This window comes from Diospyros lotus, chromosome 9 (genome assembly GCF_014633365.1).
Source record: "Diospyros lotus cultivar Yz01 chromosome 9, ASM1463336v1, whole genome shotgun sequence".
NCBI classification, from domain to species: Eukaryota; Viridiplantae; Streptophyta; class Magnoliopsida; order Ericales; family Ebenaceae; genus Diospyros; species Diospyros lotus.
Genome location: NC_068346.1, coordinates 7,279,068 through 7,291,908, shown reverse-complemented (window position 1 = coordinate 7,291,908; position 12,841 = coordinate 7,279,068). Strand labels below are relative to the sequence as shown.

At 34.5% G+C, this 12,841-nt stretch overlaps 1 protein-coding gene across 4 annotated transcripts in view; it reads left to right on the top strand.

Moving 5' to 3' along the window:
• LOC127810464 (probable RNA-dependent RNA polymerase 1) overlaps positions 1-12,841 on the top strand; it is a 49,708-nt gene that overhangs the window by 30,951 nt on the left and 5,916 nt on the right. Inside the window, exons 1-3 of one of the 4 annotated variants that reach the window (XM_052349973.1) lie at positions 4,317-4,654; positions 7,318-7,852; positions 8,650-10,517. In XM_052349973.1, the coding sequence (XP_052205933.1) occupies positions 7,337-7,852; positions 8,650-10,517 (2,384 nt within the window). In that variant the 5' untranslated portion in view covers positions 4,317-4,654; positions 7,318-7,336. Of the gene's footprint in view, positions 1-4,316; positions 4,655-7,317; positions 7,853-7,911; positions 8,103-8,649; positions 10,518-12,841 lie in introns of those variants that run through there. The other 3 variants (XM_052349974.1, XM_052349975.1, XM_052349976.1) reach the window with 3 other exon arrangements.

The window sequence follows — 12,841 nt, the reverse complement described above, 5'->3', positions numbered from 1 at the left end:
AGCAAAAAAAGATAATACAAGTAATCAGGATCTTCTCTTAAAAATACAAAGAGATACAACAAAATAATAAATTTTAGTACATTCTCTCTTTGAGCGCTCAAGTAGAATGAACGTGAAAGCTTGAGAGATTGTGAGAGTAGGAAGAGTTAAACTCAATTGATTGTGTATATGAGTGTTACAATTTTTAGCAACTTTAGCTCCAATTTATAGTCTTTTGGTATTGAATGCACCTACTGAATTGACTTAAACAATTGAAATGTTGGTTTTGTGTCATAATTATCACTTTTTGTCTCCACAATCCTCAAATAATTAGTTAGAAATTCATAAAATATGCACATATTGCCTGAAGATTATTTAATGCATTGAAAAGTAAAGACAAACAGCATTTAATGAGTTGTAACGATTATATTTTTCAAAATCAATCAAGTATTACTTGAGTATAAATTAGGAATTAATCGACTAATTTTTATCTTTACTCGACTGTGTACATTTTGTAATCAATTACTTTTGTTGTTTACTCAAGTACAAAGATACCTTTACTCAATTAATTTTGAGTCATGAAATTTTTTTTTATATGCTCGATTATAAAGCATTATCTACTCGAATAAAAGACTCTTACTCGATTAAACTTAAGATTTAGAGACTTGGCTTATTTCCAACCTATGTTTACTCGATTACAAAGAAAATTTACTCAAACATTAGGCGATCATTACTCGATTACAAAAACGATTTACTCGAGTATAGATTAGACATTACTCGATTGCAAACTTTACTACTCGATTATTTTTAACTGACAGAAATATGCATTATATACTCGAGTACAAAGATTTATTTAGTCGAGTATACTTTATCTTTACTTGACTAAGTCTACATATATAATCGATTATTTTTAGAGATAACAGAGCATTCACTCAATTATACAATTCTCTTACTCAATTAATAATAGCTTAAAAAATCTACGCAAGCCTTTTACATACTCGTAAACTTATTACTCGATTAATTTGAGATGATTTGAATAAATTACTTGATTAAAAACTAACTTTCTCAAAAACTTTTCATATTATTTCTAATTGTTTTAGTCATTATTCTTTAATTAAATTTACTAATTTTCTCATTAAATCAAAATATCAAATTTCTCAACAAAAATGCATATGGTAGTTGCAGATATGTAAATTCATATTTAGATTTAGAATCCTTAGTGGTTCGAGACAACATCCACTGGATCAGCAATATTAATAGTTCCCTATTACTTCATTTAACCTATATTTTTTGATTAACAAATTTAGAATTACCGCTCTTGTATGATCCCTGAATTATTAGTAAACTTGTCATGTATTCAATGTGATCATATACATACAAACAAACGACTTAAAATTTTCATAAAAAATCTAAAAATATAAGAAAAAAAAAACTTAAATTTCATAAAAAAATATAATTATTTTTTAAAAAATACCTAAAAAATATTAAAAAAAACTAAATTTTATAAAAAGATTTAATAAAAAACTGTGATAACAAGAATTCAAATGAAAAATAACAAAAACTTTATTGAATCCATAAATCTTATTCGTAAACTGTCAAACAAAGTTTTAAACAAGAAGTGATAAAATAAACCCCATCAAAATACTCATCCAATTATCATTAACACACACCATATGTAATAGGAAACACCAATGAGGTAAAACTATCATTGAAATTTACTCTTAAAGAAAATAAACACAATAATATATAATTATGAAAATAGTATTACCTTATTGTTTTAATAGTGTTTTTATTAGAACATTATTTTGCTTCGGAAACCATAAAAAAAAAAAAATGAATGAAGCCAGCTTTATCTAGCCAAAAAAAGAAATGGTAAGATAAGGTTTGATAGTTATAATAAGGTTATTTTTTATGTGTGAGCAATATTTTTACTAGAAATTAAAGAAAAATAATATACAAATATAATTTTTTTTCTTTGTTAATAGTAAATAAAAATATAATGTTTCCTATACATTTTGTTACAATTCTTATTAAGTTATATATCTTATCTTAGGATTATCGTCTTTGTGTGATTTTTTATCGTTCGTGTCCTCAATTTTGACAGAAAAAATAAATTATAGACAAACCTTTGATCATTGTTTAAATCAAATATTAAACTCATAACCTATTAATATTATAATATATCTCTTGCCCATCACTTGATATATATTCTGAAAATTATAAATCTTATCGATTTTATGCCTCACATGTGTAGCCTATCCCTCATCATGTCTGTTTCCTGTAACAATCCAACCAGGTTTAGGTGTTGATGATGTTGGACTCCTCGCGGACTTTGAAGCACTTTTGGCCTCTTCCTTCATTATATAAGTACATGATTCGAAGTGTACTATCCAATTACTATCCATTTCTTCTTCACTAAGTTTTACTCTCTCTCTCTCTCTCTCTCTAGCTCCAAAGGAAAAGGCCAATAAGGTGGGGGTGGTGATGGCAGTTTTATTCTCCCCCTGTCTGTCCGTCTCTCTCTTCTCAAACCCTCACCATTTTCTATTGTTTGGGTCCCCTTTGGAGCTTAGAGAAGGGCAAAGGGATCAAGACCGAATATTGATTGGAGACTCCACTCCTCAAGTCTCCTGTCAATATCCAACTGCTCCTAATCTATGTAAAGAGACAAGCAAAATTAAAAAAAGAAGCAACACTTCGCTTTATTACGAAAATAATTTTTTTTATATTTATATACTTTTATATATAAACATATTTTCAAATTTTAATTTTGAGACAATTTTTTTTATGGAATAATCACCATTAAATGTTAGAGTAATTTACGTATGAAATTTTTATAACATTTAGAAAGCAAAAATAGATTTAAGGAAATTAATTTATATAAATTTATCAAAATCCTTGTATTTTTCGATGATAAAAATCTAAATTCCAAAATTGCTTAACCAAAAACATAAGAATTGAATTCTCTTGAAATGACAAATGACCAGATAAATATGCTTAATTTTAAGAAACTTTCTTATTTTAAATTCGTTGCGGAAAAACTACAAAACAAACGGGTTAGTGCAAACCAAAAAAGGAACCAGATATAAATTAAAAGTAGAGAATGCGAGAACAGGAAGTAAACTCCCTGTTTCGACTAACGAATAGCAGTCACGAAGACAATGAATTAAGGCTTAGTTCTAGACTCGTAAACACCACTTAGGTAACTCCAAGAATATAGACATCAAGCCACAAAAGAGCACAAACTCCCAAGAACCAAAACCCTCAAACCCCCAAGCCTCTCGGCCGATCAACACCCCTTACCCAAATCACACAAACTTCCACACACAGTAGAATCCACCAAGGAACGGAGAGTAATCACAAAGATATGAGTTTAACAATGGCTGAGAACACTTACCTAAGAGAAGACAACAACTCAGACTAATTAATAGGCGTCACAAACGCCATTAATGGACAACCACAACGCACAATGAAGGTGCGACACCTAGCAATGAAAGAAACATCGAACCAAGAAGGAAACAAAACCATGAAGGATCGGCCATACAAGGAAGGAGCAAATGGCCACGGCAAGGGCACCTGAAAAGGAAAGAATCAGCTAGTGCACACATAGGGCATAAAGGGAAAAGAATCATTTTTATATTAAAGGCCTAGGGCACAAGAGGAGTGGGCTTAGGGCTTCATGGGCATGGGCTTGGGCTTTCTCCTTTCCTTGAGCAAATGGGCCAAGGCCTGTTTCTCTTTCAAAGAGAGGGTTAAGGGCTTATGGCCCGATTTCTATTTGAACTGTCAATAAGAGTGTTGAACTGTTGCTTCAATCCTAAGTCGAAGTCTACAAAGCTAACCTGAAACCATCATCATCACCTTGAGCCTGATTAGAAAATACAAACCCAACAAAATTCATTTTAGAGGATAAATATATTCTGGTTATTATAAATATAAAATTATATTAATCAAATTGAGATTTTTAATAAGAAAATAATTAGAGCTCTCGAAAACATTATTAACTATCTGGGGACTAAGGAACTCTCCAAACAACTTGCCTTACTCAGCTTCCTTAATCGCAGAAATTTCGAGCGTGACAGAGGAGATCTTTCTTTTTCCTATGCTTCGCCAACCTACCTATGAGAGAGAGAGAGCGAGAGAGAGACCATTCCACATCCAAAAGAGAAAATTGACCAGGGTTGACGATCAAAGTGCCTCTCTCTCTCTCTCTCTCTAGTCTAGTATGGTAATTGTGTGTAGGAAGGTCAGTATATACGTAGTATTGTGTAGATGTAGTACATGTGTCTCCCTTTCTGGGTATAAAGTTTTGGTCCATTCTATGAGGTTTGCCTGGTTCTCCTTTGCTGATCTCTGACGCAGTTGAAATTCTCTTCATTCTCTCTCTCTCTCTCTCTCTCTCTCTCATTTCCTTCGCTTTGGTTAACTTCGATCAATCATATTGTATCTCTGGCTTTCAAATCAAGAACTCACTCTCTAGTACGTCTTTGCTTCATTCTTGGAATGTTTAAATCTTTATTTGGTTAGTTTGTTGCGCTTGGCAGTGATCCTCGTCTGTTTGGCTGCTGAGACCCAACGCAAGATAAGCAAAGGAAAAGAACGGAAATTGTGAAGTGTTTTCCTTGCTGTTTTACTGGTTTCTCAGATTCTCTATCCAAATTGCCACGGGATATCAGTGCGTGCTCACTTGTGTTTTTCCTTTTTTATTCTTTCTTGTGGGAAGTTTTTCCTTCTTTTAACGCATTCTCTGCACTTTTTTTTAGTTGTTTACTTTGTTTTCTGGTAATATTTGATGCTTCAAAATGTCTTATATGGCCTAAATCTTCTCCTCCATGTGGCATTCTTTGAGTTAATTTGAAAATTAATTTGACCTTTATTAGTTTCCACTGAAGAAAACTAAAATATAATTTTAATGAAGATCTGAGAATTCAAATCTTGTGTACAGCCATGTTTTTCTGGTTTAATATACTTTCAGTTACCGAGAATTCAAATCAGGGACTTATCCCCAAGAAAAGAGAAAAGAAAATCCTATTACTGAAATTTTGACGTGCCTGCGGATTTTATTTTGTTGCTGCTGCCTATTTTAGAAAGTTGGCTGCTACTGTAGTCTTTAGAAAATTTCCTTTTCTTCATTGTTTTCTTACCCAATCTTCGCAATGCTACTGCAAATAAGAATTTTTTCAATTTTGAAATAAGTGCCACCTCTTTCTTTCTTTAGTCAATCACAATTTGTTGATGCACTGCACAAGTTGATTACGTTTCCTTTAGCCTTTAATGAGGTTTTCCATTTGCATCCAGTGTAAAACAAACTAAGTTTTTGCCAACTAGCAGTCTTCCAAGTCTCAGTCTATCTTTGGTTTCCGGGTGTACATGGTGGGCACCATTAGGTAAAAATAAAAAGAAGACATGAGGCTGATAGAATGTTCGACACCCTCAGCATTCAATGGGATTGTTAGCTTTTAATTCTTAAGTTTAAGATGCTTAATTGCTCCCATAAATGAGAAATCTGCTGATTAATGAATTCTCAAGAGTTCAATGATTTTCTTTTGATTATCCATCTTGTCATAACTTTTTATTTCTGATTTTTGCCATTGTAATTCTGGTACAATTTGTTAACCACCGTCTGAGCTAAAAGCTTAACCTTATCTTTTATAATATTGCTTTACTCTCTGCATTCTCAAAGTTCCATTCCTTAAATCATGAGGTCTTCTCTTGTTAGATTACATGCTAATGGAGCACATGTTCTGTAAGAAGATAGGGTGAGTGTTCTTGATATGTCCTTGTCCATTTCATGTTTATTGAGTAAAATAGGATCAATAAAAGTTGATAACTTACAGCCAGTTGTCACTAGATGGTTGTTTGAGAAACTAAATAACTAATTCCTTTAACATCAGGATCTGCTGGTTTGAAGTTCTGAGTGTAGAAAACAGCTCATTTTGCTTCCCTCCATCTTCCCAGGGCATAGAAAACTAACAAGGTGCCCTTTAAAATGTTTTATGTTTTTGATATGAAAATTTGAGGTATCTCTGTTTTTCATGTTCTGTTTTTTCATGTTATGCAGTAGTTATGTCAAGTTTTTGCCTGGTATTTGATGTAGTTTGATAACGTAGGTGGCCTTTAATGTTGATTTATATGACTGAAAAGAAAAAAAGAAAAGACATTGCAGATGTTGAGACTCCGATTTCTATTATTCTTGTGTATTAATACATTTGACATCTTAAACGTGGGACTCTGTAGGAACTCTTTGCTAATTGAAATATGCCTGAAATGACATATCTATGGAGATTTTTAGAGTTTGAAGTTTAGAACCTGTTGTATTTAAAGAGGAAAGATAAGCCACACACACGACCTTGATATCACTGAAACACTTTTGACCCAATCAACAGAGACTCAATCAGAAACAAAAAACATAATAAAAAGGAATAAATGGAAGCACAACAAAAAGAAGAAATAACACAACGAGATTTTACCGTAGTTCACCCCAAATCAGGGCTACGTCCACATTGAACTCTGGTGAGAAGAACTCACTGCACTATCCGAGAAATAGAGATTACACCCTCAGAACAAGTCACACAAAACTCTCTGTACAACACTGATTCGATAATCAAAAACGCCCGAGAATCACTAATACAGATTAGGGCTTAACCTCTCGAATCAAAAAAATAAAGACATAACATGTATAGAGCTTACAGTGCAAAACAAAGGAAGCCACAAGGCACCCTTGAGGAGACTCTCGAACCACTCACCTTCCCTTCTCCTTTCTTCTCACTTTCTCAGCCTTACCTTTCTTCTTCTCTGGCTTTGTTAATCTGACGCTCCAAATCCCGATAGTGAGCTAAATAGCAGATTTGGATGACTGGGATAGGGCTTCAGAAAGGTAAGATGGAAGGCTACGATTTGATTGTGCAACACGATATATCTTCGCACGGAAGAGAATAATCAGGTGCTATCTGGATGCTAGGATGGTTGCCACGTGGCCCTCCATTAGGCGCCATGAGGCAGCCCGAGGTTGCCGATCATGGCCCTCCAACTCCTTAGCTTAATACGGCATCGTTTGATGCTTCACTAACAACAGAACCTGTTTGTCTCCCAAAATGCATCTTGTGGTGTTTAAAAATCCACAAATTACTGTTGCTTGCCTTCTTTTCTTTGGCCCAGTTCTGGTGGTATTTGAATTGAAGAACAAGAATTCATGTAACAACCTCACCTAGTGAGATTTAAGGCTTGTGATGATAATGATGGTGTCTTTGAATTCTCACTGCCTATAATGAAACTACTTTTCTTTTTCCATCACTTGTTTGCTATTGCTAACGTAGTACTGCAATAATGAGACTGCAGTTAAAGTTGCTTGAAGGGGATGGGAAAGACAATTCAGGTGTACGGATTTCCTGCCCATGTGACTGCAGATTCAGTTAAGGATTTCTTAGAGACATACACAGGAAAAGGAACTGTAGATGCATTAGAGGTTATGAAGCCAAAGAGTGGCGGTCCAAGATCATATGCCAAAGTTCAATTTACAACAGAGAGAAGTGCTGAGTATATTATCTCCATGACCAATCAAGGGCTGCGGTTTGGGATTTCCTATTTAAAGGCCCGCATAATGGATCTTGATATTGTTCAAAAGCCAAAGGTCTTTCTTTATGAAATGGAAAGCGTAATTTTGCATTTTGGTTCTCAGATCTCAAGGGATACATTTTCAGTGCAAATGAAAAATAGCAATACCACTCTGAAATTTGGTTTTGGACTAAGGAAACTGTATTTCTTCCTGTCTTACCTTTCTGTAGAGTACAAACTGGATCTCTCCTATGAGAACATCTTGCAGATTGAACTTCGTTGTCCACGTGGTCAAACAGCACAGTTTCTTCTCATTCAGGTTTTGTGCATTGAAACTTCTAGTACTAGCATTTTATTATTTGCTCTCAGTACCCTTGCATCAGAATGGAGTAATTTTCATTGAGTGCTTTTTCCTCTTGAAATAGATTTGATATTATCTGCATCTACCTCATTGGCTTCTGAGTTCTGACTGTATACAGTTATGTGGGGGTTGCATATCTGCAAGCGCATTGAGATGTGAAAGAAGATTGTTTTTAAGTGGTGCCATAGATATTAAGGCAAGAGAGTAGGTGAGTCACCTACTTGTTTACCACGTAGTTCAGAGGACCTAGGTACTGTTAGGCTATCTTGGCAGTTCCCAGATAAGAGGCAGAACTATGGAAAATTTGGCTTTTTTTTTAAAATTGTTTCTCATTCTTGGAAAATAGATAATGAAGCAAACATAAAAATTCAAGTGGCATTGTTATTTTCTGAAATTATTTTTTGACTAATTATTCAAGTGGCTTGCCTTTTATGTTCTCAAACGTTTGGATCCTCAGTTGATGAAAGCCATTCAAAATACAGTGAACTAGTTTAAGCAGAATATGCAAATGTGAAAACTTTGAAAGATGTTATACTTCCAGTCCAATTAAGTGAATTTAGTGATCTAATTGATCCGTGTAGCTTTCTTATTTTCGTTAAGCAATGTGGTCAGCTTCATTGCCTTATTGACGCTTACCATTGTAGTTTCAAATGCATGTTATTCTATTTAGTTGTTAACATCAATTTTTCTAACTTGTCCTTTTTATTTATAGTCAAAACTTTTCTTCATAGTTTTTGCCCTTTGTTAATTGTCAGTTGCTTGGTGCACCTCGAATCTACAAGAAAATTGAAGAGTCATCCTTCAAATTCTATATGGTAACACCTGAGGACTATTGGGTCCGGACAACTGATTTCACTCCATCATGCCACATTGGCCAATCCTCTGCTCTGTGCTTGGAATTTGGATATGATGTTCCACTTCCAAACTTCAGCACGTATTTTCCATCTTATCAGGAAAATGAAGGCCCATTTACCTTGGAAAACGGTTTTACTTATTCACAGAATTTACAGCTAGTGCCCATTGTGGGGCCTCCCCAAGGACATAAATTGCCATATAGCATATCATTCAAGGTATCTATGTTGGTTCAGAATGGATATCTTCCAGGACCTGTTCTTGATATCAATTTTTTTCGGTTGGTTGATCCCCAGAGAATAGACATTGTGTTTATTGAACGTGCACTAGAGATGCTATCCCATTTAAGTGAATGCTGCTATGATCCTGTGACGTGGCTCAAAACTCAATACACGAATTACATCAAATCAAGACCAAGGAAGCCTACTATTACCCTGGATGATGGTTTGGTGTATGTGCGCAGGGTGCTAATAACCCCTAGCAAAGTTTATTTTTATGGTCCGGAGGTTAATATGTCAAATCGTGTTCTACGCAATTTTCGTGACGATATTGATAATTTTCTCAGAGTCTCTTTTGTTGATGAGGAATTGGATAAAATGTATTCAACCGATTTGCGTCCACGTATAGCTTCTTCAAATGAGGAAAAAAGAACTGATATTTATACAAGGATACTGTCAATTCTTAGAGAAGGCATAGTTATTGGCGATTTGAAGTTTGAGTTTCTTGCCTTTTCCTCAAGCCAGTTACGAGATAATTCTGTATGGATGTTTGCCTCAAGACCTGGGCTAACTGCTGCTGATATTAGAAGGTGGATGGGTGATTTTTCACAGATCAAAAACGTAGCAAAGTATGCTGCCAGACTTGGTCAATCTTTTGGTTCCTCTAGGGAAACTTTGAGCGTTGCTAGGAATGAAACTGAAGTAATTCGTGACGTAGAGGTTGTAAGAGGTGGAATCAAATATGTTTTCTCTGATGGCATTGGAAAAATATCTGTTGACTTTGCTCGGAGAGTGGCCAAAAAATGTGGACTTGAAGGTTGGACTCCATCCGCCTTTCAAATTAGGTATGGTGGATACAAAGGAGTTGTAGCTGTTGATCCCACTTCATCAACGAAACTGTCTTTAAGAAAGAGTATGTGTAAGTATGAATCAGAGAATACAAAGTTAGATGTTTTAGCATGGAGCAAATATCAACCTTGTTACTTGAATCGCCAATTGATCACGCTGCTATCTACTCTTGGGGTTGGGGATTATATCTTTGAAAATAAGCAAAGGGAAGCAATATATCAACTGGATGACATCTTAACTGATCCATTGAGGGCACAAGAAGCACTGGAATTGATGTCTCCAGGGGAGAATACTAACATCCTCCAGGAAATGCTTATGTGTGGCTATAAGCCTGATGCTGAACCATTTCTTTCTATGATGCTACAAACATTCCGTGCTGCCAAGTTACTGGAATTGAGAACCAAAACAAGGATATTTGTCCATGAAGGGCGATCAATGATGGGATGCCTAGATGAAACCAGAAGCTTGGAATATGGGCAAGTATTTGTGCAATATTCTAGGGCTGGGCATAGGCAATTATTTGATAATTCCTCTGAGTTTAGTGTTGGTGGCTCGGAACGGCATGAAGTTATTTTAGAAGGGAAAGTAGTAGTTTCCAAGAACCCATGCTTGCACCCTGGTGATGTTCGAGTCCTGGAGGCAGTTGACGTGCCAGCTTTGCATCATATGGTGGATTGTGTTGTTTTTCCACAGAAAGGAAAGAGGTAAACACTTTACCCCTTCTACCCCCTATTTTTTAAAATATTAAGTCTTAGGAAGCTGTTACCAAATGTTACATTCCAATGTGTTGCTTTAATTTTTCAGAGTTGAAGTTGAGCTATAGTTAACATGATATGAGTATGAACTCTGCCAACAATCGTGTTGTTGGAATTTTAGAGACATTGGTAATTATGAAATTAACGAACAAAAATTAAAAAAAAACATGAATGTGAAAGGCTATAACCCCATTCTTTTTATTCATATGAGCCTTTAAATAGGCAATACATGTCAACTGAACAACAAGAAAATATGATTTATTGCTAGACTTAAATTTAAAAAAAAATGAAATTATTTCAACGCACTAAATCAGCAAATAAAATTTTGATCCAATTAACCCACTAAATTAGCAACTTTGAATCAATATTCAACATTCCTCCTTGATTCAAAGTTGCAAAACTTCAAATTTTTATGGAGCACTTCTCTCCAAATTTCTTCCCAATTGTGAAGCACTTATCTTCACTTCTTGATGCACTTCTCATCACAATCAATACTTTTTCAAATGTAGAAAAAAAAAAACAAAAACAATTCAATTTCATGGATCACTTGTCTCTAAAAAATTCTTCTTGGTGCACTTCTCACCAATTAGAAGAGCGTTTCCTCTTCAATTGTTGTAGGATTGTTGCCAAGCGGAGATATCTCCCTTTCACTTTCGACCCACTACCATAAACTGAGACCTCTCAAATGAGCTTTCATTTTGACAGCCCATACTTAATAATTTTTTCCATCAAAAACTGGTGGTGAAAGAGATGATGTGTTGGTGGAAGCCATAGAAATAAATAAAGCGTTGATGGGTTCTCTCTCACAGGCCCCTTAAGATCATTGAATGCTTTGATACCACTGTTGAAATTTTAGAGACATTGGTAACTATGAAGTTAACGAACAAAAGCTGAAAAAAAAACATGAATGTGAAAGGCTGTAACCTCATTCTTTTTATTCATATGAACCTTTAAATAGGCAATACATGTCAATTGAATAACAAAAAAAATAGGATTTATTGTTAGACTTAAATTTTAAAAAAATAAAATCATCTTCACCCACAAAATCAGCAAACAGAATTTTGACCCAATCAACCCACTAAATCAACAACTTTGAATCAATATTCAACATTACTCCTTGATTCAAAGTTGCAAAACTTCAACTTTTTATAGAGCACTTCTCTCCAAATTTCTTCCCAATTGTGAAGCACTGCTCTTCACTTTTTGATGCACTTCTCATCACAATCAATATTTCTTTCAAATATTGAAAAAAAAAAAACAATTTAGTTTCATGGAACACTTCTCTCCAAAATTTTTTTCTTGGTGCACTTCTCACCAACTAGAAAAGTGTTTTCTCTTCAATTGTCGTAGGATTGTTGCCAAGCGGAGATATCTCCCTTTCACTTTCGACTCACTGCCATAAACTGAGACCTCTCAAATGAGCTTTCATTTTGACAGCCCATATTTGATAATTTTCTCCATCAAAAATTGGTGGTGAAAGAGATGATGTGTTGGTGGGAGCCATAGAAATAAAGAAGGCGTTGATGAGTTCTCTCTCACAGGCCCCCTTGAGATCATTGAATGCTCTGATACCATTGTTGGAATTTTAGAGACATTGGTAGCTATGAAGTTAACGAACAAAAGCTAAAAAAAAACATGAATGTGAAAGGCTGTAATCTCATTCTTTTTATTCATATGAGTCTTTAAATAGGCAATACATGTCAACTGAATAACAAAAAAATAGGATTTATCGCTAGACTTAAATTTAAAAAAAAATGAAATTATCTCAACCCACTAAATCAGCAAACCGAATTTTAACCCAATCAACCCACTAAATCAGCAACTTTGAATCAATATTTAACATGTAACGCCCCGTTTTCCCGGGCACATTATAACTTGGGACAATTCCGGGACAATAATTTTTTTTTCTTTCAAATATTAAAGCTAAATCACATCATTTCTCGAATTCGTTCCAGAATTTGCTAATAATTAATCTCGATAGAGAATCACTATACACATCAAATGTGGAAGCAATGATCGAAACCTGATATCTTAACATTGATCATAAATCAAATCTTATATCTTTATTAACCATAAGGATATATATCAACATTTCTCAAAATGTTTAGAATTCAAAGTAGCAGAACTTAAATACATGGGCTACATAACATACATTTCATTCTTCATGCATTCTGTTAAGTGTCATTTCATGCCTCATTTATCCTCGGATCTGCTACCATTTTTATCTGGAATGTTTGAATATTCCAGAGGCAAAACCCAAGTTAGATGATGAA